The following is a 21,682-nucleotide window of genomic DNA, read 5'->3' as shown; positions in this document are numbered from 1 at the left end:
ACCTATGTAAAATGAGGCAAATGCTATATTTTCTCCATCTGTGAAATCTACTCATAGTAATTAGAAGAATTAAATGGGTTGATAAAGTACTAAGAATAGTGCCTGGTACATAATGAACACTACGTACATGTATAAATACTATTATAAAATAATAATTGCACCATATTCAGAACCCTCTTCTAAGAACCTTTATTATCACAATATTGTAAGAGTAGGTTTTGGGGGGAAAACTCTAAGTTTAGTATTTCACATAAAGAAGCGTGGTTGTAGAGATGTTCAATTGTTACACGTGCAGTGCAAATAAGATGGACTTTGCCACATTTAGAACTTTTTCAAAAGTAAATGACCAAAAGCCCTGACTCTTGCTCCTAAAGAGAATACAATAGGATATTGGTGAAAAAGCACTTGGTTGATCCCCCGACCTGGTCCTTCCACTGTGCACATTTTTCAAGTGCCATTTTCTCCTGCCTCTCATTTCTGTGAGATAAACTTCCATTCTTTAATGAGTATTTCAAGAGTTTCCTTCCACAGGAAGTGGTTTCTCACAGTTATTTTTCAAACATCTTCACAACCCCTAATCACTGTCTCTAGAATTTGGGATACCTTATATGGCAGTTTACATACATAGTTATGATCCTTCTTTTTATCCAGTCTTATTCCTTGCATCCAAGCAAAGTTTACCCAAATGAATCCCATGAACATTGCATATACTTGTTGACTTGTGAATAATCGCAACAGAGAATCAAAGGAACAGATCTGTATTTCTTTTGCACTCAATCTGTCAATTGGCAAAGCATTCAACAGGAATATTCTGGGGCTTCACCATCTGCTTGGTGCCAGAAGAAATATAAAAGTACATAAGACATTATCCTAATCTCACAGCAATAAAAATTGGTTAGGGGATAGAGTGAATTCCGATGAACAACAACAACAAAATAAACTATAATACAACAAATAACTATATGTCAACACCTATGCAGAATTATTCACCCATTCCTTTTCTCTAGTCCTAACTAGAACAGCAGAGTGTGGGCATTGCCAGAAAAGGAAGATCAGTAAAATTATGGGAAGCTTTCATAGAGGTTAGAAGCTTCACCTTGACTTTTGGAAGCTACAGAGAACATGGATTAATTGAAAGAACTGAGAGAAAATAATCTAGGCAAAAGATGACCCCCACAAATGAAGACAAAACAATGAGGGCCTGTGGCGTGTGCATGGGGCACAGGCCCACCCTGGCAATGAAGGGACGATCTGAAAATCTAAGTCTTTTTGCCCAATATAGCAGCCACTAGCCACATGTGCTAGTAAACATTTTAAGTTCATTAGATTTAAATAAAATAAAAAATTCAGTTCCTCATTCAACTAGCCACTTTTCAAATACCAGTTTACCCCATGTGGCTAGTGGCTGCCATTTTGGCTAGCATAAAAGTTCTTAGGGCTGGGTGAGGTGGCTCACGCCTGTAATCCTAGGACTCTGGGAGGCCAAGGTGGGTAAATTGCTTGAGCTCACGAGTTCAAGACCAACCTGAGCAAGAGTGAGACTCCATCTCTAAAATAATAGCTGGGCATTGTGGCACACACCTGTAGTCCCAGCTACTTGGGAGGCTGAGGCAAGAGAATTTCTTGAGCCCAACAGTTTGAGGCTGCCGTGAGCTATGACACCACAGCACTCTACCAAGAGCAACAAAGTAAGATTCTGTCTCAAAAAAAGTTCTTATGAACAAGGCTGACTTAGGAAAAGGAATTTACATTTAGCATAGCTGGAATTAGTACATTTGGAGTAAAATTTGGTAGCATGATGAAAAAAAGGCATTTGAAGAAGTGACTTTGAGATCTGCAGACAAATTTTCAAGGTCTTCACCTGACAGAATATGCAGTAAACTACAAAAATCATGGCGAATCAGCATTACTAAACATCTCCAGAATGATTTACTGTTCATGCCACAGAGCTCTGCAGCCTGAGCATGGGCTAGCCTACCAAAGCAGGACTTATAAATCCTACGGCTGCTGTAATTACCTGGGTGATGTGATAAGGTGTGGTACTATAAATCTACAGACTCAGAGAGACTGTCAACTATTACACAGGCTGAATGAAACACCTAATCCTCCTCCATTGCCTGAGCTCGTGTGAACAAGAAGTGTGAAACAAACAAAAACAGTTGATATATTATAGGCATATTATAGGATACTGAAAACGAAAATAGTTGATATATTACAGAATATTACCTTTTTTCAAGCTTAAATTTTTTTCTTTAATTCTCTTCTATTATCTTTATAATTTTAAATAATATTAAAGAAAGTGATATGATGACACACATTTAATAGATTTCATTTAAAGGGATGTAGACATCAGGCAATAGTAAATATATTTAAATCTTAAATATCAGAATTCTAGTTTTTCCTTGGATAAGGGAGAGTAAACATCTGTTAAGAATCTACTGCAAAAGACAATGATTCTTCAATGGTGGGAAAATGATATAATAATAAATTTAAGTATTTGATTAGCCACTGATTTTTTTAGGTTCCATCATTCATTCATTCATTCATTCACCCTTTCAACACTTATTTACTGGACATCTATTTTATATCAGGCACTGGGCTGGAGTCTATGGATATACTGGTGACAAAAGGAAATCCTTGCCCTCATGAAGCTTCTGGTCTAATGAGGAAAAATATTAATCAAACAATTATTCATTTTTAAAAAACTGTGTGCCAGCACTGTGAGAAGAGAGGCAGAGTTCTATGAGATTGCATCACATTCATTTTCTACAAGAAGGTGAGAGTTGGCACCAGGGACGATCAATCTTGATGCTCCTAAAAGAGTGCAGGGTTTCCAGGGGAACACAGGAAAGGCCCACAGAAGGCAAGCCTTGCTTCCAACAGAGCCCCCGACAGTACGACAGCTACAAAAGTGAGTAAGCTCCCTCCTTCTGAGTGACAGTGGCTTTCTTTACAAAGGCTTCCTCGGCCCCACTTGTGCGTCCCATCTTCTGAACAATGATTACTGAGATACCAAGGTTCTAGTTATCTCTATCTTCCGACAGGATCCAATCTGGAGTTGGTTGTCACTTCCATAATCTCTCCTTAGTTTAGACTCAGTAACACAGGACCAAACACCATGCAGACTCCTCCCAACTCTCCCTGACAGAGATGCTCCCACAGGTCCCATGCTGAGGGGGCTACATAAGCGTAACTTTGATTACAGATGTGTTCATGGCAGTCTGTGGCTGGTGGACTTGGACAAAAGAAAACTGACTCTAGTAGGAAGTGAAGAGAGAATATAGAGGGCTTCCCTAAGGAAGTCACACAGAGGAAGTGTATAGAAGGTGATAAAGAATATTCTAGAACAGCATAGTCCAATATAACTTTATAGGGTGATGGTAATGTTCTATACCTTCACTATCTAAAATGGTAGCCTCTAGCTGCATGTATATATAAAATGTAGTTAGTAGGACCTAGTGGCTATGGTGTTGCACAGCTCAGTTCTAGAGCATGGACCACGTGAATGAAGGTCCTGAGTCAGGAGGGAGGATATCAGGTTCACAGAACTGATTGGAGATCAGAGCCAAGACCAAAGGTGCGAGATGAGGAAGGAGGGCATTTCAGAAGCAGACTCTACAATGTCTTGTGAAGCTGTGAAGATTCAGAAGACCTTAATCTGAGAGCAGCGGGTGGGGAGAAAAAATGATGGACAACATGATCAGATTTGCATTTCAAAAAGACCATTGCAGGCACAGCACATAAAAGTAGATACAGCAGTATTACAGATCACAGAAAATGATACCCTGGGTCAGTATGGTAGAAGAACAATGGAGACAGATGGATGGATTTCAGAGATCTTAAGAATGTAAAATTGATAGAATTGACAACAAAGGAGATGGAATGAGTGTAGAGTAGAATGTCAAGAAAAAATTCTGGTTGCTTAAGCAACTAGAAGATGGCAGCACCACTTATGAAGGTGGAAAATATAAGGGAAGATTGTAAGTTAGATTTTGGATGAGTGGAAAGTCAAATAGGCTGTTGGATATAAAGATTAGGAGCTCAGAAGAGGGCACTAGGCTGGAGAAATAAATTGGGATGTCTTTGGGACACGGGTGGTAACAGAAGCTACAGACAGGACACCAAAAGCATCTCCAGAGGGAACAGTGATCAACAGTATCAAAGGGTGCTGCAAAGTCAAAGAACAGAACTGGAACTTTCATAGCCATCCTATGCATGATGTGGGTGAATGACCACTATGAATCCAAATAGTGGGTCATTCAATAGACTATTATCAAATTTGACTACGCATAGAGAAACGTAAATGTTCCTAAAATATTAAATGTATATGCCAGGGATTTTCCAAAGTTTTGCTTGATGCCATAAAAACACAATAATGCATGACAGAAATTTGGTCATGCTATGCCCATCACATCATATGTTTAAGTTAACCATAATAGAATTGTGTGCACTAATCACATGAGGCCATGTTTCAATTTAGTAGATGAAGCAACATTTTAAGGTTTTATTCTTTAAATGTGTATGGGAAAATGGACTACCAGTTATCAATCAATCAATCAATCATGTTGGAAAGGGTTTAGATCCAGGATTGCTTCCAGTTTCAGTCTACTGACGAATATAACATGAACTTACCATAATACATTTATTGGATAACGCCAAATAATCATTTTTTGCTTTCATTTCAAGATTCTTTGCAAGCTACGTCAAGTCAATTCCACAAATAATATGCCTGAAGTTGAATTATGAAATAAATAGTAGAGTTATGTGATGGTCACTCAAAAATAGTTCTCACTTCCTGAGTACATGGGAAGACTAAACTTAGCCCTCTTGCATTAGAATGATCATGTGACTAGTTCATGCCAGTGAAATGTGAGCAAAGGTGATATGTGCCACTTCTAGGTCAAAGTATTTACAAGTGATTATGCCATCTCTGTGACCTCTCTTCCCCTGCTAGGGTGACACTGGAAGCCATATGTAAAGAGAAAGGCTAATGTCACAAGATGGTGGAACCCTGGATTCCTGAGTGACCAATTGGAAGACAGCTGCCTGCAGATAAACATCAGGACTCTTATTAGCAAGAAATAAACTTATTATATTAAATCACTGAGATCTCAGTTTCCTTTATTATATCAGAAACTATGGTTAAGTGACTTACACAAAATTGTAGTACAAGAATAAGCAAATTCTTCTTTTCACTTTAATTTCTTATTATAACTATATGTGTGTGTATATATATATAGATATAGATAGATATAGTTGTGTGTGATGTTTTTTAAATAAAATCTCTTCCATCCCTTAACTTTTAAATGTTTCCTATGTAATATTTTTGGTCTAAACTGCCACTCTGATTTCTGTTTATCAACTATACTCTGTGCTTAATAGCTGTGTGATCTTTGGCAAATTTCTTAACCTCTCTGAACTTCTGCCTCATCTGTAAAATGGGAAAAATAGCATCTTCCTTCCATAATTGTAGTAGGGATTAGAAATAAAAGACATAAACCATGGTGCCTAGAACAGAGAACTCAATGAATAACAGCTATCGTTATTTCTCTTCATAGATATAAGCTTCTAAAAGGCAGAATCCAGGGCATGCCCCCATATGCTTTCTACTCTTGCTTTACCACAATGCCTAATGCCTTGTATAAACAAATACTTGCCAAACGTTGCTACAAAGAAGATGTAGAATAAAACATCAATCAAATTATTTAAAATCAATCTATTAAAGCACTTTTTAATGTTACCACTGTCTTTTGCCTGAGTCAAAGCAAACTGCTTTCTTTCTTGCTAACACATACACACTCACACACACAGTCTCAAATGGCAAATGAAATTTGTTTATTCAACAAGGGTCCTAGACATCTTAATAGTATGCCTACAAGAAGTACTAGAGTTTGGACAAATTTTCCTTCATGAAATTTTCCTGGTGAATTTACTCTGAAATCACTTAATCCTATAACCAGATGGCAACGAGATGGCTAAAGATCATAGAAGATCGTTCAATTTCATTTACATCTGGCTGAAATACAATATGCAATATCAACACCGACTTCCAAGATAAAGAGAACAGCTCAACCAAAATCAGTGGGAATAATCTTCACATTTAGTTTCTGGTAAGTTTCTTTACTTTCTCATCTACTTCAAAATAAAACCCTAAATACAATAGCTTCCTTTCACAAGCCTCTTTATCTACAATACAAACACAACTGATAGCACGTCCCCCAAATAGCATGATGGTTCCGTTGACATTGGATGACATCCATACTCTTCTGTGACTAATGGAATATTTCTACACTGTGTGAGAAATATCTACACCAGTGGCAATCTTTTAGTAAAAAAACACGTACCTCACTCAGGATTACGGAGTATTATTTTCAGTTATTTTCTTTTCCTACAGAAACACCCCTGACTACTTGAGGGCAAATCAAACATTCAGTAATACCAGCAGCTCCACAAGATCTTCACTTAGTATGTTTGTTAACTATTTTAAGCAATGTGACACAGGAAGCTAAGGGAACTAATGTTAAGATTTTTTAAAATTATTATTACAAGGACATTGAAAGTTTGATTGTGAAGCTACCAGAACCCAAGAAACAGTACAGCCTCTTATGGGCAAGGAATTTATCATGTCTTGCTTGGGTCACTTCCTGATTTAAAAGAAAACACTGACTGATGCCAGGAGTAGCAGGGCTGCTAGTGCAACTTATAGGCCCTCATCTCCAAGAGCTGCTCTCTGCAACTCTCTGCAGAGAGCTAGTCCCTGTTTATCAACCCTCTGTGCCTCTTCTCCTAGTCCCTAATACCTAAAAGATGAGATAATACAAAGAACACAGATTTTTTAAAAAAGGTTTGAGTGAGGGCAGCGCCTGTGGCTCAAAGGAGTAGGGCACTGGCCCCATATGCCGGAGCCCAGCCTAAAACTGAAATAAAAAAAAGTAAAAAAGGTTTCAATGAGTCACAATCTTAAGCAACGGAACTACTGAGGATTCGAAGGCCCCACAGAGTCTTCTCTGAAAGTGTACAGGCAATGGTCAAGGATCTAGGCCCTACAGCCAGACAGCTGGGGTTGAGTCCCACCTCTCTACCTACTGCCTAATGACCATGAACACATGGATGCTCTTAGTGTCTTAGTTTCCTCATTTAGAAAACAGATGACAATAACAGTGCCTACCACTTAGGGCTTTTGTGAAGATTAAATGAGTATGTATCACTTAGAAGGATACGTAGCACATAGTAAGTGCTCATCAAATATTTACTTTTAAAAATTAGTATTAAGAGCAAGACCCCATCTCTACTAAAAATAGAAAAATAGCCAGGCATTGTGGGTGGGCACCTGTAGTATCATCCCAAGAGTTTGAGGTTGCTATGAGCTATGATAGCGCCATAGCCCTCTACCCAGGGTGACAGAGTGAGACTTTGTCCCCCCCCAAAAAAAAATTTCTTTAGAGATGAAATCTTAACTTCAGGCAGCTGCATTTGTCCTAAGGGCCACTAACTAGGCAGCATACTGAAGGTATTAAGCTGCCACCACACTCGCTCCTCTTTAAAAGAATTAGAAACCACATATTCTCCTCTTTGGTTGTTGTCTTTTACTGACCTGGGTGGGCTAAAAAAAGGAGAGCTAACAGCCAACATCTCAAATGCAGAGGCACTGCTCCTAAATGCTGAAAAAACTGGCCTCAGCCTAATAAAAATGTGCATTACGGATTCTGGGCCAAAATTTGAAAGGGGACACACAATCATATCATTAATTGCTATTCTACAAAGTTCCAAAGGCAAATAAATGGACATAACAAGATCATCTTGTCCACAAATGGTGCTGGAGCAGCTGATATCCAGCCATACTGGATATAGAAAAAAGGTCCTCAATCCTGCCTCCGTTAAAATCACCTTAAAATGGATTGGAAACTTAGAGAAAGAAAGAAAGAAAGAAAAGGGAGGGAGGGAGGGAGGGAGGGAGGGAGGAAGGAAGGAAGGAAGGAAGGAAGGAAGGAAGGAAGGAAGGAAGGAAAGAAGGAAGGAAGGAAGGAAGGAGAGAAAATCATGTAACAATGGGTTAGGGAAAGACTTTTTAAATGGTACTACAAAAGCATAAACTATAAAAGGCTTAACTGATAAGGTGAACTTCTTCGATTAAATATTTTGGTTCTTAGAAAGATGTAGTTAAGAAAACAAAAAGGCTAATGGACTACAAAAAATGAAACTGATGTATTCACATTATATAAAGAACTCTTATTAACTTAATAAAAAGATGAGTAGTCAATCACACAAGGTTTTAAAGATGCTGTTGTTAAAAAAAAAGGAATGGAAAAGCACCATCTTTAGCTCCCTACAAGTTGGAAAGGTTCCAAACTAGAGTAGGTGAAAAGGGCAAACTTCACAAAACTGTAAGTTTCCCGGCAAACATCTCATCGTTCCTCATAAACATTTAATTTTAAGACTAAAAAAAGGCATCTGTCACCTAAGAGTCAAGAAAAATAGAAACATGCTTTCATACAGTGACGCAAGGGTTTTCTTAGCCCACCTGAGTCAGTAAAATTCTACCTGTTTAAAAGGAAGAATATCAGAATATCAATAAATACATTTAAAATAAATAAATGAACCTAAAACTCACAGTTTAATTCCTTTGTCACACACACACACACACACACACACACACACACACACACACACACACACACACACACACACACACTATTAGCTCGGGGCCGTGGCCTTGGGTCCCAGCCCGGACTCACCTCGGCGGCCGCGTCCTTGAAGCCCTCGCTGTAGGTGCTGTCCGGCGTGCTGCGCTGGTCATCCTTCAGGTAGGCGCTGTGGGTGGCCACGGAGGGCAGGTCGTACTGCGTCTGTTCAAAGATGACCACTCGTTGCTCCTCCCCGTCTCCCCGGGGATAGTGCACAGGGGGGGCCATGAAAACCGGCGTGAAATCTTCAGCTTTCACCACGGTGATCCCGGACACCGACACGGGGATGATGGCGGGGCTCTCGGGGACGCTGGTGAGGTACTGTTCCCGCTTGGAGTTCTCCAGGTGGTCTTGATTGAGGGAAAGGTTCACTGGCACAGTCTTTAGGACTTGCACCCGGTTTTCCCCTCCACTCATATTACTCTGGGCTTCACTGGTGCCAAGACAGTTTCTGTGTGTTCAAATCCACCCCCCGCAACAGGATAGAATTAGAAAAATCACCTTTATTACTTTACGCCTAGTAAAATAACCGATGTAGACAGTGGTAAGTGGCTGCTAATGCCAGTAGGGGAAAGGGTGATGGCTAACTTCACGGGGGAATAAAGCCGATCTTTGGGCCACTACAAGTGGGTGACCGCAATGTGAAGTACTCAGCCCCACTGTAATTTTATTTTTATTGTCAAATAAATAATCCTAAATCTAGTCAAACCTTTAGATCTCACATTCCACTCCGTGAAAAAGAAGCAATCAGGCAAACCAGAATATAGCACATCTTACTGACCTAAATATGTCAGCAAGTCAAAGGCAGGAAGAAAGGAGAAAGGGCAGGAGGTTTGTTCTCAAATATGATGTGTTGATCTTGTTTGGATCCTAAGTTGAACAAGCCAAAGAGGCATTTCTGAAGTAATGGGATTTTTAAGGCAAATAAATACCGATTGGAAATTAAGTGATGGTAAAGAAGCATTGTTTGTTAATTTAGTTCAGGATGATATTTTTGAGCTTATGTAATAAAATCTCTTTGTTTTTTAGAGATACAAATCAGAAGTAAGTAGTAAGAGGTGAATTGGCATAAGGACAAGCATTTATTTTAAATACTACTGAAATTTTTAAAAAGAAAGAAAGGGAAAGAGAAGGCTGGGTGTGGTGGCTCATGCCTGTCATCCTAGCAACTTTGTGAGGCCAAGGTGGGAGGGAGGACTGCCAGAGCCCAAGAGTTTAAGGTTGCAGCTAGTTATGAAGACGCAGCTGCACTGCAGCCCTGGCAACATAGCAAGGCCCTCTCTCAAAATTAAATAAATAAATAATAAAATGAAATAAATTTTAAAAAGCTAAAAAAGAAAAAAGGTTGACATCAAGAAAGTGTGATAAAAATTTATGATTGCTGAACTGGAGAATGGAATTTGGGGGTTCGTTGTACTATGCGTATTTTGGTATATCTTTGAAAACTTTCTAAAAATGTTTTAAAATACAAAAAAAGAGCAGGAGAACAAATATGGTCATTTGAGGGGGGGAGGATATTTTTCACCATTCTGTAGGCTAACCTTTTTAAAGAAAAAAACAATGAGAATCTATCGTTAAAATATTTTTGCCAAATTGAGAAAAAACATGAGCTCATTGACGCCTTAGCATTCACTGAATTCCCTTTGTGGCTTAAGGAAGTGGTATAGCTTGAGCTTATGCAAAACAAGATCTCTCAGTTCTCAGAGAAAGGAGAGTATTTAGAAAATTAACTCTTGAGAGCATTTTTATTCTAGTCTAGAGTTAGACTAAAACATTCTGGAGAGAGCAGAAGCAAACAGGAACCTATCAGGAGAAGATTGTTGTTGACCAGAAAGTGATTTTACTAGCAAAGTCCCTCTGGTCAGTAAAATTTTTGAGGGCCTCCTCTTCCTATTTATGGATCATTCTGACTAATATGGAGAGAAAAATACATGTTTTGCATGGATCACAGATGTCTGGGTTTTTTGTTTACTTTTGTTTTTATCTCAAATGTGCTTTTTGGTTCTTATCAGCATCTCCTGTAGAGAGAAATATTAGACTAAATCTGGTTTCAAGAATGAGGCTCTCTGGCTCCTCTGTGTAAAGAAGGAAGTCTATTAGCCTCTGAGCTTGCCTAACGATTAAGAAAGATTTGATATTTTTAGCTTTGATTTTTCAAACGAAACTTCAAAGTAAAACTTGAAGAAAGAACGGCTCCATATGAACAAAGCCAATGGAAAAAAATATCTAAACTTCTGAGTCTGTCACAGATCTGTAGAAATAATTCTAGAAGATAATCTTCTAAGGAATAAAATCACAAGTCTACAAACTTTCTGGATTTATGTAATGATCTGTTTTCATGGTTAAATCTGTAGAGCAAACCTGCATGTAAAACACAATGGAAATTTAAAAATTACTTTTACTCTGAATCCAGTTAGCAAGAGAATGCCAAAACCCAGACCACCCATTACATTAGTATTTCCTAAACCCCACTGTTGAGAACACTGCATGGAATGTTAATAGATAGTCCTCCAAAAGGAAAAGGAGTCCATGATAAGATCAGTATTAAAAGAAAAACAAAAAGATTGCCATAACAAGACCACCCTGAATGGCTCTCAAACATCATGAACACAGTAGAGGTCTTCTATCCCTTGCCTATTTAATCAAAACCCAGAATCTCCCAAATTCATTTCACCCAGATCCTTTAGTGGAAGAATAACCATTAATACTTGTGGATAATATTGCCAAAATATTCAAATTAACCAACTTCTCTATAGTTAGAATCCATCTGGGGTGTCAAATTTCTTTCTTTCCTCCCTTCGTCCTTCCTTCCTTTCTCTCTCTCTTTTTTTTCTTTCTTCTTTTCTATCTCTCTTTCCTTTCTTCCTTTCTCTTTCTCTCTCCCCTTCCTCCCTTCCTTTTTTCCTTCCCAGGGTATCACTGTTATCCAAGCTGGAGTGCAGTGGTACAATAGTAGCTCACTGCAGCCTTAAATTCCTGGGCTCAGACTACCTTCCGCCGTCCCCCTTCTCAAATAAATAGCTAGAATTATAAGTACAAGCCAGCATATTCAGCTAATTTTTTAAATTTTTATAGAGACAGGGTCTCACTATGTTGCCAAGGCTGATCTCAAACTCCTGGCCTCAAGTGGTCATCCTTTCCAAAGTGCTGGGATGGCAGGCATGACCACAACACCTAGCTGGGCTAAATTTCTTAATTCTTTAATTCATGCAAAACATAAATTCTAACAAAGAACACATGCCAAAAATTGTTGGTGTCCTTATAAACAAATAAATAAGCAAGATTGTTTACATCTAGTCAAATTATAATTACTATATCACCAGAAAATAACAGATTCAGTACCACCCTAAAATGTGTAACTATTACTCTCTCAAACAGTATTAACTTTAGAAGCTAATGACAGAGAAATTCACAAAGGCATTAAAAAATGGGTAATTAGAAAAAAGTAAGAATTGGCTCAGCACCCGTAGCACAGTGGTTATAGCACTGGCCACAAGCACCGAGGCTGGTGGGTTCAAACCCAGCCCAGGCCTGCTAAACAACAATGACAACTACAACAACAACAACAAAAATAGCTGAGTTTTTGTTTTGTTTTTTTTTTTTTGGTGGTGGTGGTGTGTGCCTGTACTCCCAGCTACTTCGGAGGCTGAGGCAAGAGAATCACTTAAGCCCTAGAGTTTGAGGTTGCTCTAGCAGAGATGCCACAGTACTCTACCCAGGGCAACATAGTGAGACTCTGTCTCAAAAAAAAAAAAGAAAGAAAAATGTAAGAATTATTGTGAGATACTGACTATCAATAATAGATTTTAAAATTGAATCAAATATAACATTTTAAAAAGTGTAATGCGTAATGTTGCATTAAATATACACTTTTTAAAATTTGGATCATATCATTGATTCTGTTATTTTTCCAACTTGCAACTTCAGTATATAAAGTTGTCCTGACAGCATGCTAGGAAATGGCACCTTAATTCATTAATACACCGCAGATCGAAATGACATTCTTACAAGTGATGTTTAATGGGAAGTCTAAGTCATAATTAGTCTACACAGGTAGTTTTTTTGCCAGTTTTTTGAAGGTACTCCACAGAAATCCCCAAAATAAGCATTAAAACACAATAAGCCATGTCACTTTGTAATGTTTTAAAAGATGCTGTCACAAAAAATGGCCCCTCTTGGTTATGATGTATCCCGCAGACAGAGCGCAGAGGCTGGGCTCGTTTTGCCCTGATCCTACCATGACTATGGGTCTAGGACTTAACAGAGAGCACAGACTCAATAAAACTAGGGGGGTGGAGGAAAAGTTACAGGAGCTATAAAGACTATCCACTTCTTCTCCCTGTCATCACTCCTGCCAGTGAGCTCCCAGGACTTCACAGCAGCACAGAGCTTGAGGAGATCCCTAGGGGAATAGCAGGCTTAACCTGCTGGGCCTGGTACTCTTGAGGTGCTGCACAGTCCAGGGCTGCTGGCTGGAAGAATGTCCCCTGCTGCTAGTCACAGAACAAGATCATAATGTCATAAGGCCAAGTAAGTTGTGACTGCCCATGTGCTAGCAAGAGGGTTTTATTTCTCCTGATGTCACATTTCCATATGACAAAACCTCCACCAAAAAACACTTGGGCTTATCTGCACTCTACTGCAGAGGAAGAGATTTATTGATGGGTGAGTTGAGAGAAATAGATGAACAGGGCGGTTCAGACCCTCTGGCCCCCTCTTTTTGTCTGGATCATTCCGGCCAAAAAGAAGAGACTCTCTCTCCCGTCACCCCTGTCATGCCACAAAGGAGGCAAAGTCCTGCCTGAGACCACCCGGGTAGACTTACCTCAGTCAAGGCTGAAATGTCACAAGCTGCAATTCCAAGTCACACTCTCCAATTGACTTTGTTAAAATTGAAGCTGTTTTTGTTTTTATTTTTTAATCTCAATTTAACTGACTGTGTCTTGCTTTTCACTTGGTTCTTGCACAACAATCTCCTGCCATCCTTCCTGCCCTGCGTTCTCTGGTCTCTACCAGCCATCTGGTAGAGATGGCTTATTGGTCTCTACCAGCCATCTCCCTTGGCTGGAAACAGCCTAACCTCCTTCCTTTCTCCCTCATCTAAAGCAATCCTTCAAGTGTCTTCCTCCTGCAAGGACCTAATTGCAGCTATAAAGGCATGGGATTGATCAGAAAAGTCAATCCCAGCAGTGGGCTGTCTCGTCCCTGTCACCGCCAGCCTGCCCATGATGCTGCTGTGTGTACACAATCAAAAAATGCAATTTGCCCTCCCATTGAGAGCTCTGACTTTGGTCCAGACTCCAAAAGACTGACAGACTGGACTCCATCTCCTCTCAAGAACAAAACTTATAATTTAATCTGTTGTTTTCAAAAAACGCAAATAGTTACTTGGGGGCCAGCCATAATCCTTTACCTACCTTTTATCCTGGTCTTCTTGGCTGTCACTTGCTTTGCTCATAGACAGCAGCCTCTTGTCTCGAGGAACCTGGAACATCACGAATCATCAGTCAAATTTACCCAGATGCAACTGTGACCATGCTCAGAGTTAGACCCCAGCATAAACAAAGAAAGGAAAATGGTATATTCTCCAGATGGTGAAAAGTGAGTAGCCTAAGAGACAGTGACAGTGGAGCCAAAAACAAAGGGATCATGACAAATGTAAGGGCCACAACAGACATATTTATTTGGCTGGTCACTGCTGACCTGGGTGACATACCCTGAGACCAGAGTCCCTCCCGCGCCTTGCCTTCCTTTGGAGAGAGTGAGGGGAGGGGAGCCATGGAAGTGGGATGAATCTGGACATGGAGCTTCTGGGCAGATAGAAGCATCCTGATGTCACAGCAGGCATCACGTCAAGGAACAGGGACTGACTCTCCTCTCTGACGAGAGACTTCCAGTGCTGACTGGGTCTAGGAGGGTCAGGCCCAGAACTGCACTGTTGGCCAGTGAGGGAACAAGCATTGAATACACCAGCACCAGCCTGCACCCCCTCCCTACACTGCTTTTCTAGTAGACTTTTGTTATGCCTTAACAATCATCGTGCCAACATAATACGTGAGAGATTGTTGAAAAAGTGCTACTTGAGAAAAGGGCACCCCCACGGGCTGTGTTTCTGAGCATGGTCTAATCCCCTGCCTGCATCACGGACCCTTTACTCTGCCATGGTTTTCATACACGTGAAGAAGTAGGCCTGGATATGTCTGCCTGGATGGATTTTTTGTTTTTGGGTTTTTGATAAGTGTCCATATTTTCCTTCTAGCCAAACTCTTTTATAACCAAAACGTAGCCTTTATTTTTTTGAGATGGAAGCACATTTCTGAGAAGTATCTCCCTATTGACACTCCAGCAATTCCTCTGGTTTCCAGCCATCTGACTATGCACACAAGCCTGGGCAGCTGGACGAGGCAGAGGACAGAGCAGGGTAGCTGAGTCCAGTCCCGAGCCTGCTTGCCTAGGTTCACATCTCAGCTCTACCACTCACTAAACTTTGTCCCACTTTCCTCTTCTGTAAAATGGGCATAATGATAACTCCATAAAATTAAATGAGTTAATTTTTGGAAGCTCTTAGAGTATCTAGTACTTTCTATTTGTTAAATAAAAATAATTATAAGGGGCGGTGTCTGTGGCTCAAAAGGGTAGGGCACCGGCCCCATATGCCGGAGGTGGCGGGTTCAAACTCAGCCCTGATCAAAAACTGCAAAAAAAAAAAAAAAAAAAAAAAAAAAATTATAAATCCTTCATTTAGGTCAACTTTGAGAGTGTACAGCAGACCAGGCACTGCTAACGGCTAGATATAAATGAGGTAAATGAAACATAGTTGACAGATAAACACAAAGTTTCAGTACCCACCACACCCATGTTTGTGGCAGCATTATTGACAATAGCCCAAAGGAAAAAACAACCCAAGAGTCCATTAATACGTGAATGGATAAACAAAATGTGGCATATCCATACAATGGAATATTATTCAGCCTTAAAAGAGAATGAAATTCTGATATGTGCTATAATATGGGTGGACTTCAAAGACAGTATGCTAAATAAAATAGGCCAGACAGAAAAGGACAATCCACTTATATGAGGTGCACAGAATAGTCAAATTCATAGAGAGAAGGTAGAAAAGATTACCAGAGGCTGGGAGAAGGGGAAAGGAAAATTAGTATTTAATGAACACAGAGTTTCTGTTTGAGAAAATGAAAAAGTTTCTGGAGGCAGATGGTGGTGATGGTTGCACAACTATGTGAATATATGTAATACCACAGAACTGCACACATAAAAATGGTTAAAATGGTAGATTTTATGCTATGTATCTTGTACCACAATTTTTATGAAAGGCAACAAGGAAGAAGTGGGTTTCTAAGGAGAAGACCCCGCCTCCCAGGTGCTGTGCTAGAGCGTTACCATCCTGCCCCCCAGCCACCCACCAAGAGGCCACTTGGCTCCTCTCCTAAAGTATAATTATTCCTAACAGTGCATTTAAAAAACCCAACACCCAGTGATACGAGGTAAAAATAAGCTGCACAAGGGCCCCTGGAAGCCTTGCAGATGAGCTCCCTGGAAGAACTGAGCCATGTGTGGGAATTTTTCAGGTGGACGGGGAAGGCTGTCTAGCCTCAGAAGCTGATTACAAAGAGGGCTTGGAGGGGTGAGGGGGGGCAGAATAAGGAAGACATGGCCTGTGCAAGGAAGGAGTTGGTGCAGATGTGGCTTGAGATAAGCAAAAGCCAGATGAGAAAGGGCCTAGAACCAGGGTGAACATTTTGTTTCCTTATGGTTCCTCTAAGGAAGTGTGTGGAACAGCCTGTGGCACAGCCACGTTCTCTCTGACTGCCAAGCATCCTGCACCCTCTCCCCTTCCAACCAGAAACCCCTGTGTCCCTGAAATCCATCCCTCCAGCATTTCTTGCCTGGGCTGCTGCATCAGCCCCTAACTGGAATCTCCTCTCCACTGAATTCCCACAAATCCCTTCTGGATCCAGAGTGGTCTTCTTAGAAATGCAAATCTGCTACTTAAACTCTTCAGTGCTTCCCCTTATTCTCAGTCCCATAGCCTCCAAAAAGCCTCTCACCTAAACATGGTACCCTTGGGCTTGCTTACCACAGGAGGGCCACACTGTATTGATGACCACGCAAAGCTCCTCTGACAATGGAGCCATCACACAAAGTCTTTCCTACCTAGACTGAGCCTCACTGCCCTCTGCCACCACCACCCAAGCCCTCCCCAGGCTGACTCGTGACCAAACTTCAAGTTCCATCTCCATTTCTGTGTCTATGACTTGACTGCAATCTCTACAAGCATCCCAAGGGCCTGGAATGTAGTAGGCTCTCCCAAAATACTTATGAATACTTAAGATACTGAATGAATCAATCCACCAAAATGGCCTGGAAAAACTAGAACCAAAGAAATAAGGATGCCAAACTCTAAAACGTGTCAGCAGCTCCCAAAGAGGCATAGAAGTGATAATTGTTGCCAAGAGTCACTGGGGAGAGCTCTGAGCACACAGCTGTGCTTGGTCTACAGTGCTGGGCAAATACATTAAGGTGGTTAGTAACTTTTGGGTTTGCTCCAATCTGGGCCTCTCTGAATCACATTTACCTTTGGCTTTGCCGACTGTCTTTAGGGGGACTGAAACCTCTGAACTCAGTCCCCTCTCTCAAGTCCTAGACCTATGGTACCATCACACCTCCCTACCCACATCCTGCGAGCCCGGCAGACTCAACTCACAATCATCTTTCCCAGCCTTTCTTCTGGCTAGGTGCCCATAGCGTGGTGATTACGGAACCAGCCACATGCACCGAGGGTGGCAGGTTCGAACCTGGCCCAAGCCAGCTAAACAACAATAAAATAGCCAGGCGTTATGGTGGGCACCTGTGGCCCCAGCTACTTGGGAGACTGAAGCAAAAGAATCACTTAAGCCCAAGAGCTTGAGGTTGCTGTGAGCTGTGACGCCACAGCACTAGCACCCTACCCAGGGTGACATAGTGAGACTCTGTCTCAAAAAAAAAAAAAGCCTTTCTTCTGCACTCCCAACCATGATTAATCCAGGAACCATTTAGGCATGTAGTTATGATGTTCCCCTCACCAACCACCATCTCTCTCTCCCTCTCTCATACACACACACACACACACACACACACACTCTCTCTCTCTCTCTCTCTCTCACACAGTTGTCAGCTCTAATTCAAACAAATGCTTAATGATTTCCTGAATGCATTGCTTGTCTATTTAGTGACTGTTTGGGTGGCTAATTTAGAGAGAACTCTCACTGATGCCCACCAGGCAACCCACCACCATACTTTATCATAATCAGGTCTTCAGCATGTTTTTATCTGGACTTTGGCAATGGACTGTTTGTTGGACTCTCTGCCACCAGCCTACCTCTCTGTCATTGCTGCTGCTGCTATAATATGTATGATTTCTCCAATCTACAAGGACTAGGTTGAAAGTCCTGCAGTACTAGAGGAAACGATGCCACATATTACGATAAAGGATTTCAGACATTTCATTGTCTTCTTTAAGCTTTCCTGCATTTATTTTCTGTAATGTCTTATATAAACTTAAAATGAAAAGCTGACACATCAAAACATCAAATTGCTTACCTTAAATACATACAATTCCTATTTGTCACAATACCTCAATTAATCTGGAAAATATGTTCCAGCTCCATCCATGTAAACATGAAAGAGGGAACATATTCTTCTTAGCAAAGTATCTCAGGAGTGGAAGAAAAAGTATCCAATGTACTGGCTCTACTATGAAGCTAAATTATAGCTTTCACATGAAGGCTATAACCCAACTATAGCACAAGACTATGGGGAAAGGGCCAAGGAAGGGGGTGGGAGGGGGGAGGTTTTGGTGGAGGGAGGGTAATGGGTGGGGCCACACCTACGGTGCATCTTAGAATGGGTACAGGCGAAACTTACTAAATACAGAATACAAATGCCTACATACAGTAACTAAGAAAATGCCATGAAGGCTACATTGAACAGTTTGATGAGAATATTTCAGATTGTATATGAAACCCGCACATTGTACCCCTTGATTGCACAAATGTACACAGCTATGATTTAACAATAAAAATAAATAAATTAAAAAAAAATCTGGAAAATAGACAAATAGACAAACTGATTTAAAAAAAATTAACAACTTATGAAATATTTATCAGGTCACTTGTTGATTCACTCCTTCTACAGAAAGCAAGACCAGGTACCTCGCTCTGACTGCCCTCCGGAGAGCAGAGCCCAGCCCTCAGCCTGGCCTGGAAGGACTCTTCCAGGGGGAGCTGCTGCCCTCTTGGCCTACAGCAACCCTCTCATTGCCCTTGGTCACCCTCCCTCGTTCAGCAAACTGACTACACAATTCCACTGAGTACAGCCTGGGGCTTACCCCCCGCCCCATGTTTTCTCAGCTCTTATTCCTTTGCCTAAAATGCTGTATCCTCATCTGTTCACATGACAGACCCTCCCCTGCTCTGTGGTAGAGTAGGTATCACTTCTCCGTTCCTATGTTCTACTCTTAAAACATACCCATTTCACAGCACTAACCACTGTGCACTGTGGCTATAGGTTTATAGGACAGTGGTTTGTCTCGGCCTGCAACTTGCAGTGACCTCTCTGAGGTACTTAGCAGGGTTTCATCTGCCTTTGGAGGTCCAACACACCAAATAGTGGTAATATCTACCACCACTGCTGGGAGGTTGTAGCTAATTCCCTGTAACAGGGAATATTTGATGGAAGGATGGATGGATGGATGAGTGGATGGATGGATGGATGGATGGATGAGTGGATGGATGGATGGATGGATGGATGGATGGATGGATGGATGGATGGATGGATACATGGATAAACAAACAAATCAGTCAACAAACTGGTTTCCAACTGTACCAGATTATCACAAAGAGAGGAATCAACTGACCCAGGGAAGCATATTTTCACTATAGCTGGAGCCAGATGATCACAAATTACCAGCTCAAAAGAAAAATAAAAGTAGATAATATATGTCAGTCTGTCATGTTTTTCCTATTGTGCCTGAAATACACAGAAAGTTCACATGACTTTGGAGCTGCTATTGGTATGTAGCTTAAACTGGATAGAGAATTAGATTAGGATTGCCCCTTAAGGGAGGGAGATGTTATTGGAGTTTATTAATAAACACCTTTTAATTAGTAAACAACATATTAAGCTTTAGATGTATGTTTAAAATTTTGTATTCCGTGGTGCCCGTGGCTCAGTGGGTAGGGTGCCGGCCACATACATCCAGGCTGGGGGGTTTGAGCCTTGCCTGGACCACCTAAAACAACAATGACAACTGCAACAAAAAAGGAAAAGACAGCTGGGCGTTGTGGCAGGCGCCTGTAGTCCTAGCTGCTTCGGAGGTTGAGGTAAGAGAATCGCTTAAGCCCAAGAGTTTGAGGTTGCCGTGAGCTATGGCACTACAGCACTCTACCCAGACTCTGTCTCAAAAAAAACAAAACAAAAAAAAAATGAAAAAACAAAATAAAATAAAATTTTGTATTCATTTTTAACTGGGTACAAAAGAGGGCATTTTTTTTAATGGTGGACATTGTAATGCAATGAATATTAGAAAACATACAGGATTGTCCTGTGATCTTAAGCCCATTCCACTCAGTTGCCTGAACTACACAGTTTAAACCTAATAGTCCTCACTACAATGATCCAGTAGTGACAGTAAAAAAAAAGTGAAAAAACCTTCAAATTTCCAAAGCACTACGCAACGATTATGTCTGGTCAAGGACAAGGACAAGCAGTCAAGGACAAGGAGCACTTTTCTTGAGTGCCTAGTTGTGTCACAGGGATGCCTCTCTTTGGACAGACCCCACTCCTGTCCCCTCAGAGGGAAAAGGGTGTCTTTGACAAAAAGAATCAATTCCAACTTCCAAAGAGGCATAAAATGTCTACACAATCTAAATAATAATCTCACAGCAATTGTTACAATAATTTAACTTCCCAAAGTTTATACTCAAAAGACAATATTGCTATTTTTCATTAACATTTCACTTTACTGCAGAAAAAAGTTCTATCCTCAAAGAACATTTAACTGTGTTATCACTTTAACACTAATGTATATAAGCTGTGAGCATCCAGGAAACAGAAAAGGGCTTCAAAATGATCATTTAAAGAGGCGATTTTTTGAAACAAGACTCTTCCCACAAACAATAAGCTGTTTCAAGCAAAAATACAGCAACTGTGTGAAATGTGTGCGAAATGAAAAGAGCCATGTAACTCTACTAGTCCACACAGTCTTGGAAAATGTTAATTCAACAGAAGGAGTTATGGGGTAGCTACAACTTGGGTTTTATATATAGTCCAGCTGGGTGTGGTAGCTTACCCTGTAATCCCAACACTCTGGGAGGCCAAGACAGGTAGATTCCCTGAGCTCAGGAGTTCAAGACCAGCTTGAGCAAGAGTGAGACCCCTGTCTCTAAAAATAGCCAGGCATGTGGCAGGCACCAGTAGTCCCAGCTACTTGGGAGGCCGAGGCAAGAGCATCACTTGAGCCCAAGAGTTTGAGGTTGCGGTGAGCTATGCTCCCATGGCATTCTACCGAGGGCAACAAAGTGAGACTCTGTCTCAAAAACACATAAGTAAGTAAATAAAAATAAACTCCACACACTGCATCTCAAAATATTTACCAAAAGCAATATTACAAGTTTTCTTTAAATGTTCATAAATGGGCAAGAGGTGAGGTAATCTAGCCACATTTACTAATACCTAATTATCCATATTTCCTAATACTTAAATGTCTTCTGAACCTATGAGAAATAAAATACTTTGCTTTCATAAGTTACTAATTATGTTTGTCTTGGGGTATGCTTCTCTTTTTCACTAATACAAAAAAAACATTGTCAGGAAATACAGACATGTGAAATTACATCCATTTCACAATAACAGAATTAAAGGTATTTTGAAAGAAGTAGAACAATATCTTTTTCTAAATATAATCAACATTTCTTCAAAATCTTATTAAAACTATTTACTAA

General features: G+C 40.6%; 1 protein-coding gene across 5 annotated transcripts in view; it reads right to left on the bottom strand.

Moving 5' to 3' along the window:
• Window positions 1–21,682, bottom strand: part of GRHL2 (grainyhead like transcription factor 2) — a 169,719-nt gene that overhangs the window by 98,003 nt on the left and 50,034 nt on the right. For all 5 annotated transcript variants that reach the window (XM_053558834.1, XM_053558835.1, XM_053558838.1 and 2 more), the window contains exons 3-4: window positions 14,102–14,169; window positions 8,736–9,135 (exon numbers count right to left, since the gene is read on the bottom strand). In XM_053558834.1, the coding sequence (XP_053414809.1) occupies window positions 8,736–9,135; window positions 14,102–14,169 (468 nt within the window). The remainder of the gene's footprint in view (window positions 1–8,735; window positions 9,136–14,101; window positions 14,170–21,682) is intronic.

Source organism: Nycticebus coucang, chromosome 13 (genome assembly GCF_027406575.1).
Source record: "Nycticebus coucang isolate mNycCou1 chromosome 13, mNycCou1.pri, whole genome shotgun sequence".
NCBI lineage: Eukaryota > Metazoa > Chordata > Mammalia > Primates > Lorisidae > Nycticebus > Nycticebus coucang.
The sequence above is the reverse complement of the archived record's forward strand: the minus strand, read 5'-3'. Positions and strand labels throughout refer to the sequence as shown.